The following is a 12,606-nucleotide window of genomic DNA, read 5'->3' as shown; positions in this document are numbered from 1 at the left end:
GAGAGAGAGAGAGAGAGAGAGAGAGAGAGAGAGAGAACGTGAATGAGAGTGAAAGTGAGAGGGAGGAAGAACTGGGCATTTGTTCTTCTTAAAAGGTTTGAGGGTAGGGGGGGGGGTCTTTACTTTAACAACAAAATCTATATATTATTGTAAGGTTTTGTGGGGGAGGGGGGGGGTTGAAAAAGAGATCTTAAGGATACTGCTTGGTTCTTCAAGCAAAACATTTTCAAAAGGATTCCTGTTCAAAAGGATTCCTGTTCAAAATACCCCCCCCCCTCTCCCCGCTTCCTTTGACGAGAAGAGCATAATTGTGTCTTAACATAGTGGAATCAGGTGCTCGTCAGTTTGAGGGGCATATGGGGTTATTGGTATCATCTTAAAACCTGTACATTTACCTCGCATTCTTGATGAAAAAAATATCATCTATCTTTAATAAAAGTCGAGATATTTGCCATTGAAGGAAGTCTGGGTCGCCTGGTTTCAGAGGTAAAATTAACGAGGAAATGGCCACCAAAGTTTGGTAACTTCCATTGCCGGAGAGTCCTTGGAAACTGAATATTTACATCTTTTTGCGCTTTTACTCAATGTTTTTCAGTAAAATCGACACAAAAAAGTGTTTTTAAATAGGCATTAAAGGTGTTGTGCCAAAAGAAGAAAAAAAGAAAAATTGCCCATCGACCCCCCCCCCCAAAAGAAAAAAATTAAAAAAATTAAATGTATTTAAAATGTTGATTTCTTTGATATCATTATTTTGACTAGTGCCTGATTTCACCACGCTACCTCACAATTATATTAGAACACAGAAACCACATTACGTTCCTATGACACAAAGGGCCACCAGCTACTAGTACTCTTTGAATGAAAAGTGAAAAATGAATATTGAAATAATATGCTAACAGGTCGTATTACCCCTGACAATGTTTACAGGCATGATACAACTACATACATCACTTTCTTAACCCTTCCTTGGTGAACTTCCAATCTCTTCATCGGCTAAGCGTGTCCTACGGCCAATGAGTATATTATTTATGTGAGCCATCGTGATGAGATCAGGTGTTCGTCAAAACAATGAAATCAAAGGAACAGGCATTTTATAGACCTAGGGCAAATTTTAAAGAATTTTCTTTTTTTTTAACTCAACGCATTTATATCCAATTAAAAATACGTTTCTCAATGGAGGTTACTGAAAATCGTTGATTAAAGACATAAAACACGTAAATTTACGGTTTTAAAGAACTCTAAAACTTTGGAAGTCACCAAACTTTGGCAGACATGTACTCCCTTACTTTGCTTGTGAAACCAGGCGACCCCGTCCCCTTCAGTCACAAATATCTTAAGTTCTACTCCAGACAAAAGTAGTTTTTTTTCATTGAAGTATAGACAAATAAACAAGCTTTAAAACTATACCAATAACTCTACATTCCCAAAAAGTGGACCAGCACCCCATTCCACCACGCCGTGACACACATTATTATTCACATCCTTCTCGCTGGTGACATCATAACCCTATGACTTTTTCTGGTCAGTTGTTGAAATCTAAACATGACATACATTGCTGACCAAATGGCTAAGCTGTTGTAGCATTTTGTATTCACATAACTTAGAGAGTGGAAAAGCAAAGACTTATAATATTATAAAATGGTCATTTTTACGCCCAAGGGGGCTGTCCCGAAAAATGCTGTTTTGAAGAAATCGAAAGTAGAGTTTTTGCACCTTGTTCAGTTTCATTAAAAGACAAGGAGAGTTTCCCTATAACCGAACAAATATAGACACCAATGTAACCAAACTTCTCCTATCAGGTAGGGCAATGCCCACTTTTGGTGTAGGTCATGAATTCTGAAAGCCCCCGAAATCTGGGTCACCTGCTTGTCCTTAAAAGTGACCGAATAAGGTATTTTACAGTCATGTCCGGATTCTACAGCCACCATTCAATCTATCCACAAATCTAAATTACTTCTAATTTTAATGTCTCTTAAAATCACTCATAAGACGTACAACAAGAACACAGTTCATACTTTTGTCTTCAATGGTGCAAATCTATTGACACTGTACTTCAGTATAACAAAACATGGTCGCTTTTCAGGACAAGTTGGCTAACCCAGATTTTGGGGGTTTCCAGAAATCTTGACCTACACCAAAAATGGGTATTGCCCTACTCATAGGAGAAGTTTGGTTTCATTGGTGTGTATATTTGTTTGGTTATAGAGATAACTCTCCTTGTACGTTAAAAAAACTGAACAAGGGGCAAAAACTTTACCTTCGATTTTTTCAAAACAGCGTTTTTCTGGATAGTCCTCTTGTGTGTAAAAGCGACCAATTATAACAAAAAAATACGTTTTTCGGAACAGTTTGCCTCGAATACTATTATTGACAAACAAATGTGCCGCTTTTAAAGCAAAATGTTGATGGCTTGAGTAATCACATCAGACAATCTGAAACGTTATTCTGCTTTTAACTGCTGTATACTGTTAATCAATAGAGACTCTAAAATTAATTAAAAATAATTCGATGTCCTGACTCTGTGGAAATATGTTCTCTGTTATATTTACTGCAAAGATAAAAGGCGAGAAAGGGGTCTATGCTATCTTATCTCCAGGAAATGTGTTGAAAATATCAGTTTGGGAGGGTTTGGGGTGCGGGTATTATCAGGAACCTCCTAATAGACAAAAACAAATAATTGTTAATTAAACTTGCTTGTGTATGTTCCTTTTCACTTGTTTTCTGTTGTTTTTTCCTTACATTTTTACTTTTTCAGTTCTTTTCTACTTATTCTTTATGTTCCCCTACATCAGGTACAAGTTGATATTCAAAGAGCTTTTTATTCCATCAAATCACAGCACATAATTACACTGCAGTCAGGTTTGATCGTCTGACAATGACAGAGCAGGAACATTGCGACACTGTAGTTACTTGTTTATCTGAGCTGATCAGTGACCGGGGTTGACATTTCAGTTTGCAGAAAAGACATAAATACGTAAATGTTCAGTTTTCAGTGGCATTTAAATAATAGTATACATTGTTGTGAACAGTGAAAAATGATTCATCATCATTTAGCTTATTCAAACATTTCAAAATCTTATATTAATTATGACAGTGTTATTACTTGCAGAGATATATGAAAAGTAAATCTCGGTTAAAAAAATAAACAAGTGTGTGTAGATGAAACAATAAAAATTAGTTCGTGAGTTCATAAAAAAGGACAACATGCACGGACTCAGTCATACCATTCCATGCTGCACTTTACAAAAATGCTTTCAAAGTGTAAAATTAAATGAAAAGTTTCTTAAAAGAACTCGTGCTAAAATGGCTACATGGTTCTTTTGTCTGTCTTTTTGAACAGCTCAATATCATATTATAATGGTCGCTTTTAAGGACAAGCGGGCAAACCCAGATTTCGGGGGGTTTCCAGAAATCATGACCTTCACCAAAAGTGGGCACTGCCCTCCTTTTTGGAGAAGTTTGGTTTCATTGGTGTGTAGATTTGTTTAGTTATAGAGAAAACTTTCCTTGTCTTTTAAAGAAACTGAAAAAGGGTCCAAAAAATTTACCTTCGATTTTCCCAAAACAGCATTTTTCGGGATAACCCCTCTTGTTCTTAAAAGCGACCTTATGATTGGAGAAGGAGCGAAAAGAACTGCTTGGAACCTATCGTGTGATAGATCCAGAGAATTAATTACGCTGTGATAGTTCTTTGTTTGTTTTTTTGCTTGCTCTTAGATAACATTAATTATTAATGGTGTATTGTAGGAATTAATAATGACCTCATGAGATTCACCTTTGAGTATGCTAAAATAAAACACCAATACTTTGTCCTGACCCAGAAGGGGGAACGAAATCATTGATGGTCAAGGGCATAAACTAGCCAGTCTTATGACAACAGCATAGTACGTTTCACATCACAAGACACATTAGTGGACAATGACAGCATTAGGACAGTCATGAAGTGTTTGTACAAAACTGTGAGAATTGTTTCTGTTATCTTATGATAATGTGAAAGCAAAAAGGAGACTCACATAAAGTTGACCAAAACAAGATGAATTGTACTGTGAATTAACAGGTTTGTATCATAAACATAATATTTTAAAAGTTTCAATGTTGAATATGTATTTGGCGTGATAATATCAACTTGAGATAATAATACGTGACTTTGGAATAATCAGGTGTTGGAGGTGAAAAACTCAAAGAAAAATTTGACATCCGCAATATCAAAATGTTTAATCTCTACGTAAGTTGCCATAATGAAGCAAACCTTGCTTAGATTCGTGTTTCTTTTTACAAACTTGTATAATATAAAACACTGTTGTAGAAATCGAGGGGGCTACAAATGGAGCATAGCATAATATTAACACGATGAATTAGAAAGTTATTGCTCGTGTTCTATAATGACGGGAAACAGATCTGACCTTTGGACACTACAGATGGTTTTTCCCCCCTTAAAATAAAGGAAAGAATCTGAAAATTATAGATTTGGTAAATTAATCATTTTTTAAATTAAATTAACTAATTAATTAATTAATTCAAACAAATTTTTTTGGGGTTTTTTTTTTTTGGGGGGGGGGGGGGGGTATTTATAATGCACTTTACATTCAGAGATTAAAAAAAATTGGGTTTCGTTATTTCGATAACATTGAATTGCCTTCTATAATTTCGAATTAGTATAGCAAGTAGGAATGGATGTTCATCATTAAATTAGTGAAATACATACATTTTCATATAGATGTAACTACATCTGCTGTGGAACAGATGTTATGGACTAATCGTTTTGTAACCTACAGTTACCGTGTTCAGAAATCGTGATCACTATGGCATCAGATCTAATTCACGATAGCTCATCTTTTGTATTCTCAAATAACTTCATCCTAGGTTGTCAACAACGAACGTCTACTAAAATGTGCTTCTTTTAACAATTCACAGCAAAAGGCGTGTCTAACTTTGTAGGCACCGAGATTCTACGCTGAACTTGTCAACCATTCGAGTTTGCATGCTCTCTTATACAACTCTCCTTCTCATAACATATTCGTTACAGGTAGTAAGTAAAGATGTAGAATAATATGTGTTGTGCAGAAGTATACTTACGTCTTTGGGGGTTGGGGGGGGGGGGGCTAATTTATACCTCTCAACATGCTATAGAGCTGGCAAGGTCTAATGAAAACAAAATGCACGTGCCTCGTATTTAAGAAATCGGACGAATTGAAAAAAGGACCCTTGAGGGGGTGACTAGTTTTTGACAAAAAAGAATATAATATGAAAGAGAAAATCAGAAATGAAATAAAGTCACCATTTTACTCATAGTCATAGACAAACGACTGATACTCTTCAGAATCAGCTGGCGGGAGATAACAAGGCCTGTCCTCCTGGAAATAACGTTGGATATTCATACAATGGTGCGAGATGGGTGGCCACACAGAAAAGGAAAAGAAGCAGAAGGTGCAACTAGTAAATCGAATCGTCTATCTGCTTGCAGATTAGTTGGGAAAGCGGAAAAGGAAATCATCCTTGGCTTGCAAATACAACACACGCACAGGTTTTTCAAGAAAAAGCAGGTATTTTTTCAGTAATATCCTAAGTTGCAGAGAATGAAAAAAGATCTGAACAAAATAACCAACAACAGCAACAACAAGAGGAGGTATGTGGGAGTTAGCATTGTCCACGTAGGCAATGTTTTATCTTCAGAAAAGAAAAACAATACTGTTTTGAACTACTGAGGATTGGGTATCGAAAGGAAAGCTCCATGTCCGCATAATCAAAGCCAGCAATAACTGTTTAAAAAACACAATAAATAATATAAAGTTCCGAGCAACAACAACAAAAGAAATGCTGAAAACGAACATAACTCAGAATGTTTCAAAAGTCTGGGGAGACGTCTTCACTTCTTCTTCTTCTTATGGGTCTCATTGGTGTCGCCGAATTTTAAAGTTCATAGACCAGCACAAAGGAAATCTGATTCTAACATGTTCACATAAGCATGGTACAAAATTGCATATCGGATGGATCATGGAGTTTGTAATAGTTGATTTTCAGGAGCCCACGTTTTACCACATTTCCGAAAACTTCAACGATTTCTGCCTTATTGCTTTTACCAAAAAAAAAAAAAAAAAAAAAAAAAAAAAAGGAGAAAATTATGTCTGTACAGCAGCTTTCAGAATAATTTCATAATAATTTGCTCGGATGACCTGGCAATATTCGCCCCAAAAGTTAGTTTAAAAAAGCAACAGTTGACGTCTTAATTTCAAGCTATATCACTATCTTATACACTCACGTCTCAAAACAACCATGTACGACGTATTACGTTCTAAATTACAGTATATCAACTACGTCTTCATACAGCCCAAAATATAATCCAAAAATTGGTACTTTACCTCGTTCGAAGAATCAAGGCATAATGTGCTTTGCGTTCTCGTGTTGTCAACTCTTTTCAGCTCATTGGAGTAATTGAGTAGAATCTGGCACTGCAGGTCGTCCTTATGTAGGCTCAGTCAAGGGAGACACAATAATAGAGAAAACACTCGTAGCAATCGCAGTGGCGAATAGCATTGGCATGGTTGTGAAAGATAAGATACGATAAGATAAGATAAGATAGATAAGAGAAAACGAGACAAGACGTGATAAGATAAGATAAGATAAGACAAGATAAGATAAGGTGCATCCTTATTGTCTAGATCCTGGCACATTGGTTTGGTGTTTCACCACGTGCACACACACACACACACACACACACACACACACACACACACACACACACACTCACACACATGTGCACAGACACATACACACATACCTACATACACACATACATACACACATACACACACATACATACACACATACACACACATACACACATACACACACACATACTCACACACATGTGCACACACACATACACACATACTCACACACGCACACACGTACACACATTGGTGTAGATCTAATATTATGTTTTTATGTATGTATCTGTGTGTGCATATGTTTGTATGTAGTATGTATCTTTAATTATGTATGGGTGTGTGTGTATGTGTTTGTATGTGTGTGTATGTATGTATATGTGTGTGTATGTGTGGTGTGGATGCGTGTGTGTGTGTGTGTGTGTGTGTGTGTGTGTGTGTGTGTGTGTGTGTGTGTGTGTGTGTGTGTGTGTGTGTGTGTGTGTGTTTGTATGTGTTTGTATATTGTCCCTACCTTCTATCCCTTTTCCCCCTCTTTACTCATACCCCTCGGCCACACACCTAATGTCAGTCGGCAATGCCCTCATTGCCCTCACTCAAGTACCAAGGTCCCCATCTTCGACATACCCTGTGTCTAACTAACGGTGCGTCACAGAAAGAAAAAACCTCACAAAAAGATAAAACCTATAATTGGTCGCTTTTAAGGACAAGTGGGCTAACCCAGATATCGAAACTTCCCAAAAATGTTGATCTACACCAAAAGTGGGCATTGCCCTACCTATAGGACAGGTTTGGTTTCAGTGGTGTGTATATTTGTTTGATTATAGAGAAAACTCTCCTTGTCCTTTAAAGAAACTGAACAAGGTGCGAAAACTTTACTTCGATTTTCTCGAAACAGCATTTTTAGGGATAGCCTACTTGTGCTTAAAAGCGACCTATTAACAACTGGGGATTGAAAATACTCAGGCAAAAGGATATAGGTACGCTCTTTCGGCGTGACCTTGAACGTGTACGGACTTTCGAGGTCCATCATCTCCTCTGTGTCGTTGTGCGTGCTATTGCAGTAGCAGCTGGCGTCAGACACCAGGAACACAAGGTTCGTCTCGTTCAGCCACCGAGCCTCGTACACACTGGGGTATCGTGGTTTAGGAAAGAAGAATGTGAAGATACGGTGATACCGAAAGAATAAAGGGAAAACATGATGGTTTGTAAAGAAGAAAGCTAGCTCTAGAAGAGGGTTTACAGCGCTCGCAAGTGCATTAGAGGTGTTACAAGAGAGAAACAAAATGAAAAAGAAAAAGGAGAGATAAGGACGATAGATGTTTGATAAGAAAGAAGAAGTAAACCACACCAGAGCACCCACCAACAACCCACAAAGAAGAAAGGGAAGGCATGATGATGTGGAAAGAAGAATGAGAAGATATGGTGATGTGGAAAGAAAAAAGGGAAGACATGATGATGTGGAAAAAAAGAAAGTGAGGACATAATGATGAAGAAATAGAAAAGGGAAGACATACTGATGTGGAAAGAAGAAAGGGAAGACATGATGGTTTGCAAAGAAGAAAGCTAGCTCTAGAAGAGGTTTTACAGCGCTCGCAAGTGCATTAGAGGTGTTACAAGAGAGAAACAAAAAGAAAAAGAAAAAAGAGAGATTAGGACGATAGATGTTTGATACGAAAGAAGAAGTAAACCACACCAGAGCACCCACCAACAACCCACAAAGAAGAAAGGGAAGGCATGATGATGTGGAAAGAAGAATGAGAAGATATGGTGATATGGAAAGAAAAAAGGGAAGACATGGTGATGTGGAAAAAAAGAAAGTGAGGACATAATGATGAAGAAATAGAAAAGGGAAGACATACAGATGTGGAAAGAAGAAAGGGAAGACATGATGATGTGAAAAGAATATAACGAAGACACGATGATGTGACAGCTGGCGTCAGACACCAGGAACACAAGGTTCGTCTTGTTAGCCACCGAGCCTCGTACACGCTGGGGTATCGTGGGTTATTGGGGAGATATAGGTTAATGAGTACATGGCAATGTGGTGTCGAAAGAAGACAGGGATAACATGATGATGATGAAAGAAGAAAAGGAAGGTATGATGATGTGGAAAGAAAAAAACAGACGGTATGATGCTGCTGAAAGAAATAAGAGAAGACATGGTGATGTGGAAAGAAAGAAAGGGAGGGTATGATGATGTGGAAAGAAGAAACAGAAGGTATGATGATCCCGAAAGAAATAAGAGAAGATATGGAGATGTGGAAAGAAGAATGTAACGACATGGTGATGTGGAAAGAAAAAAGGGAAGACATGATGACGTAGAGATAAAGAAAGAGAAGGTATGATGGTGTGGAAAGAAGATAATGAAGACACGATGATGCGACAGCTGGCGTCAGACACCAGGAACACAAGGTTCGTCTCGTTCAGTCACCGAGCCTCGTACACGCTGGGCCATCATGGGTTATTGGCGAGATACAGGTTAATGAGTACATGGCAATGTGGTGTCAAAAAGGGATGAGAAGATATGGGGATGTGGACAAAAAGAAAAGGAAGGCATGATGATATGGAAAAAAGAAAGTGGAGACATGATTTTGAGGAAAGAAGAAAGGGAAGACATAAGTGAGATATAAGAAAATGAGTACATGTTGATGTGGACAGAAGAAAGGGAAGACATAATGTTTTGGGGAAAAAAGGGAGATAAGGTAATACGCAAAAATGTTAAAGACTACATGATATGCTGTCAACTCGGTTTGTATCCATTTTAAATTTTTACCAGTTATGAAATGTGCAATGACGCGTACTGTCCATTGATAAAAGTTAGAAACCAAAGAACCTCCGAATTAGCAACCATTCCAAAACAGTGAGAACGTTTTTAAAAAATACTTTTTCTCTTATCAAGGAACGGTAATATTTGACCACGAAATAGTTTTTAAGCGCTGTTGCCAGCTTCATAATGATAATAAAATGGAACAAATTTATTACAAATGATGAAGGGTTTGAAAGAACTGGAAAGGAAGATGATGATAAAAAGGCCATAAAAAGTAGAAGATGGAGATATTTAGGACATGTTTTGAGAACGCCGAAGACAATATTGTCTTATGCAACATGGTATAGTTGACCAACTGGAAAATACATAGAGGCGGACCAACTAGAAGTTAGAGAGGCACAATTAAGGATGAGGCAACCACCAAGGACATAGATGTGCCAAGATTGGGGAAGGTGGCTGAGGAAGGAACAAGCGTGGCGTGGCGTCAACTTCTCTCCGCCGTATGTACCTCACCTATACTTATGAAAAGCCAACTACGGATGGGATCGGCCAATCGAGCCGACCGCCCACCTCGGTTGCGTCAAAAACAAACGTGTTTGTCTTCAGTTTCAGGCGACCGAGTCAGGCGATCGGCCCGAACCAGCAGTAGTGGGCACCCCGTATTACTAAAACTCAAACAATAGAGAATAGCAACAGCAACGCGTGGCGTGGTACTAAAACAAAGAGCAGAGAACAGCAACGGCGTGGCGTGGCGTGGCGTGGCGTGGCGTGGCGTGGCGTGGCACATATAGCGTGGCACTCACGTCTCGTGCGGCGTGGCACACTGCGTGGCACAGTCCGGCAGCTTGTGTCTCGCCGGCCTCCTCAGAAGCGCGGCCTTGTCCAGCACGAAGCGGCTGACGGTCTGCTCGCACGAGCGCTTGGTGGTGTAGATGCTCATCACGGGGCGGAAGCCCGTGTCCTCGTACACCACAAAGCCACAGTAGATGTAGCGGGCAAGTCTCTCGGGGATCCACAGCCCGCACTCTTCCCCGTCTGTGGGGGAGGGGGGGGGATAACAGAATATTATCATCATCATCATCATCATCATCATCATCATCATCATCATCATCATCATCACCATCATCATCATCATCATCATCATCATCATCATCATCTCATCATCATCATTATCATCATTATCTATCATAATAATGATAATCATCATCATCATCATCATTATTATTATTATTATCATTATTTATTTATTGTTATATTATTGTTATTATCATTATTATCATTATTTGTATTATAACAACAGTAATTATAAAAATAAATGACATTTGTATGGCGCAAAGTCCCGCTCATGGGGAAACTATATCTGTTTTGTTTTCATGTTTTACTCCCCTATTGACACAATTTAGATCAGTTTAATACAATTGACAAGGTCGTTTATTTCGCAGCTGTTGGGTCAAAAGTTTCAAACCAAATTACAGACATAACGACAGATCATCCTATTGAGGGATCTATATGCACTGCTAAGGATACTACATGTATTTAAATCCATGCAACTATTTCTCACTTTAAGAAAGAACATGCTGGAATGCTACATCTTAACCATATTTCTATATGGCGCAGAGACCTGGACTTTAACAAGGAAAGAAGAAAACAGAATAAATGCGATTGAGATGTGGTGCTACCGTAAAATGGCCAGAATAAGTTGAAAAAAACACACACACACAAAAAGACAAAGAGTTGTTTCAGATTCTACACACAAGACAGACCCTGCTGAGCATAGTAAAATGTAGAAAAATACAGTACTATGGCCGTTTAAAACGACACGAGACCATTCTGATAGAGGTGCTTGAAGGAAAGATGTGGGGCAGGAGAGCCAGAGGAAGGCAAAAAAAAGATGGACAACGTAAGAACATGGACGGGACTGGATATGGCAAAATGTCGTGCAACGGCAGCTCTCAATGGTGAAAGATGGAGGGTCACTACACGTCAACCTCTGAGACAGAGATGATTCCTCCAGAGTACAAACAGCGTTCTGTCGTCTGCTTTCGTCTCCACTTCCTACCCCCACCCCCGCACCTCCTTTGCCCCCTCCTCTGGGCTCCGGATTCTTTCTGCAGCCTTTGTATTGCTACTCCTTGGCTCCTTACTGCTGTCTTTCAGCCACACCCCTGATCGTCTGGTAGGATAATATCTACACATAGCCTTTTCGGACAAGGGAGAAAAATATCAGAGGTCCCGTGTGCAAGTCACGCACGTTAAAGATTCTTTGGTGGTCTAAAATCGATAAGAGTAGGCTTCGGATGCCACCCGGACAAAATTCAAAATTTCTTACCCATAGAAAAACGTTTAATGTGTACCTCGCGCTCATAGTATGACCTTAGGAAGTTGCGAGAGCCGTAAAACACTTACACAAAAAAAGACCTAACGACAGATCATACTATTGAGGGATCTATTTGCAGTGCTAAAGAAACTGATAGATCTATTGTAATATATTTATGTAATATCTGTTGCATGAGCAATAACTGTGTTTGGTTCACTGTCGTTAATTTCGGTAGTTACGTCTCCTTGTTCGAATTCATTAATTTAGCACCCTTCGAGGGATGACCAATAAAAAGTCATGATTCAGTAGTGTCATAAACATCCAACATGGTCGGTTGCTGATTTCAGTGTGTGGTTGTCGTGCCTGACTCTCCATGTGTATCTAAACTATAATGAGACATCACATCTATGTACAGTGTCGTTATTACCTTTTCCCGTGGGGAAATCATCCCCATTCGGCTCTGGCATGCCGAACACAGAATAAGGCGATAAAGAGCTGAATAGATTCCACTCCGACAAGAAGCTGTGGAAAAAGGGCCATATGTTGAGAAAGATAAGGATCAGCACAACGACACTGTGACACACACGAAAAACACACACACACGCGCACACACATACGCACACAAACGTACACACACACACACACATACACACACAAACGCACACACACATACATATACACACACATATATACACACGCACGTACACATACACATTCATACACACACAAACACGCACACTCATACACACAAACACACACACACAAACACACATACTCATACATACACTGACACAAACACTCAAACACACACACACACACACACACACACACACTCTCTCTCTCTCTCTCACACA

The 12,606-nt window shown here is 39.0% G+C and overlaps 1 protein-coding gene across 1 annotated transcript in view; it reads right to left on the bottom strand.

The window, feature by feature from the left end:
* Positions 1–6,359: 6,359 nt before the first annotated feature.
* Positions 6,360–12,606, bottom strand: part of LOC101847814 — a gene marked incomplete at both ends in the record, with an annotated part of 13,491 nt that continues 7,244 nt past the window's right edge. The window contains 4 exon segments of the mRNA XM_035969100.1: positions 6,360–6,466; positions 7,644–7,795; positions 10,239–10,470; positions 12,180–12,274. Of these exon segments, the coding sequence (XP_035824993.1) occupies positions 6,360–6,466; positions 7,644–7,795; positions 10,239–10,470; positions 12,180–12,274 (586 nt within the window).

The sequence above is a fragment of the Aplysia californica genome, unplaced genomic scaffold, assembly GCF_000002075.1.
Source record: "Aplysia californica isolate F4 #8 unplaced genomic scaffold, AplCal3.0 scaffold00116, whole genome shotgun sequence".
NCBI classification, from domain to species: Eukaryota; Metazoa; Mollusca; class Gastropoda; order Aplysiida; family Aplysiidae; genus Aplysia; species Aplysia californica.
Note: the sequence above shows the minus strand (reverse complement) of the source record. Positions and strands in the feature narration are given on the sequence as shown.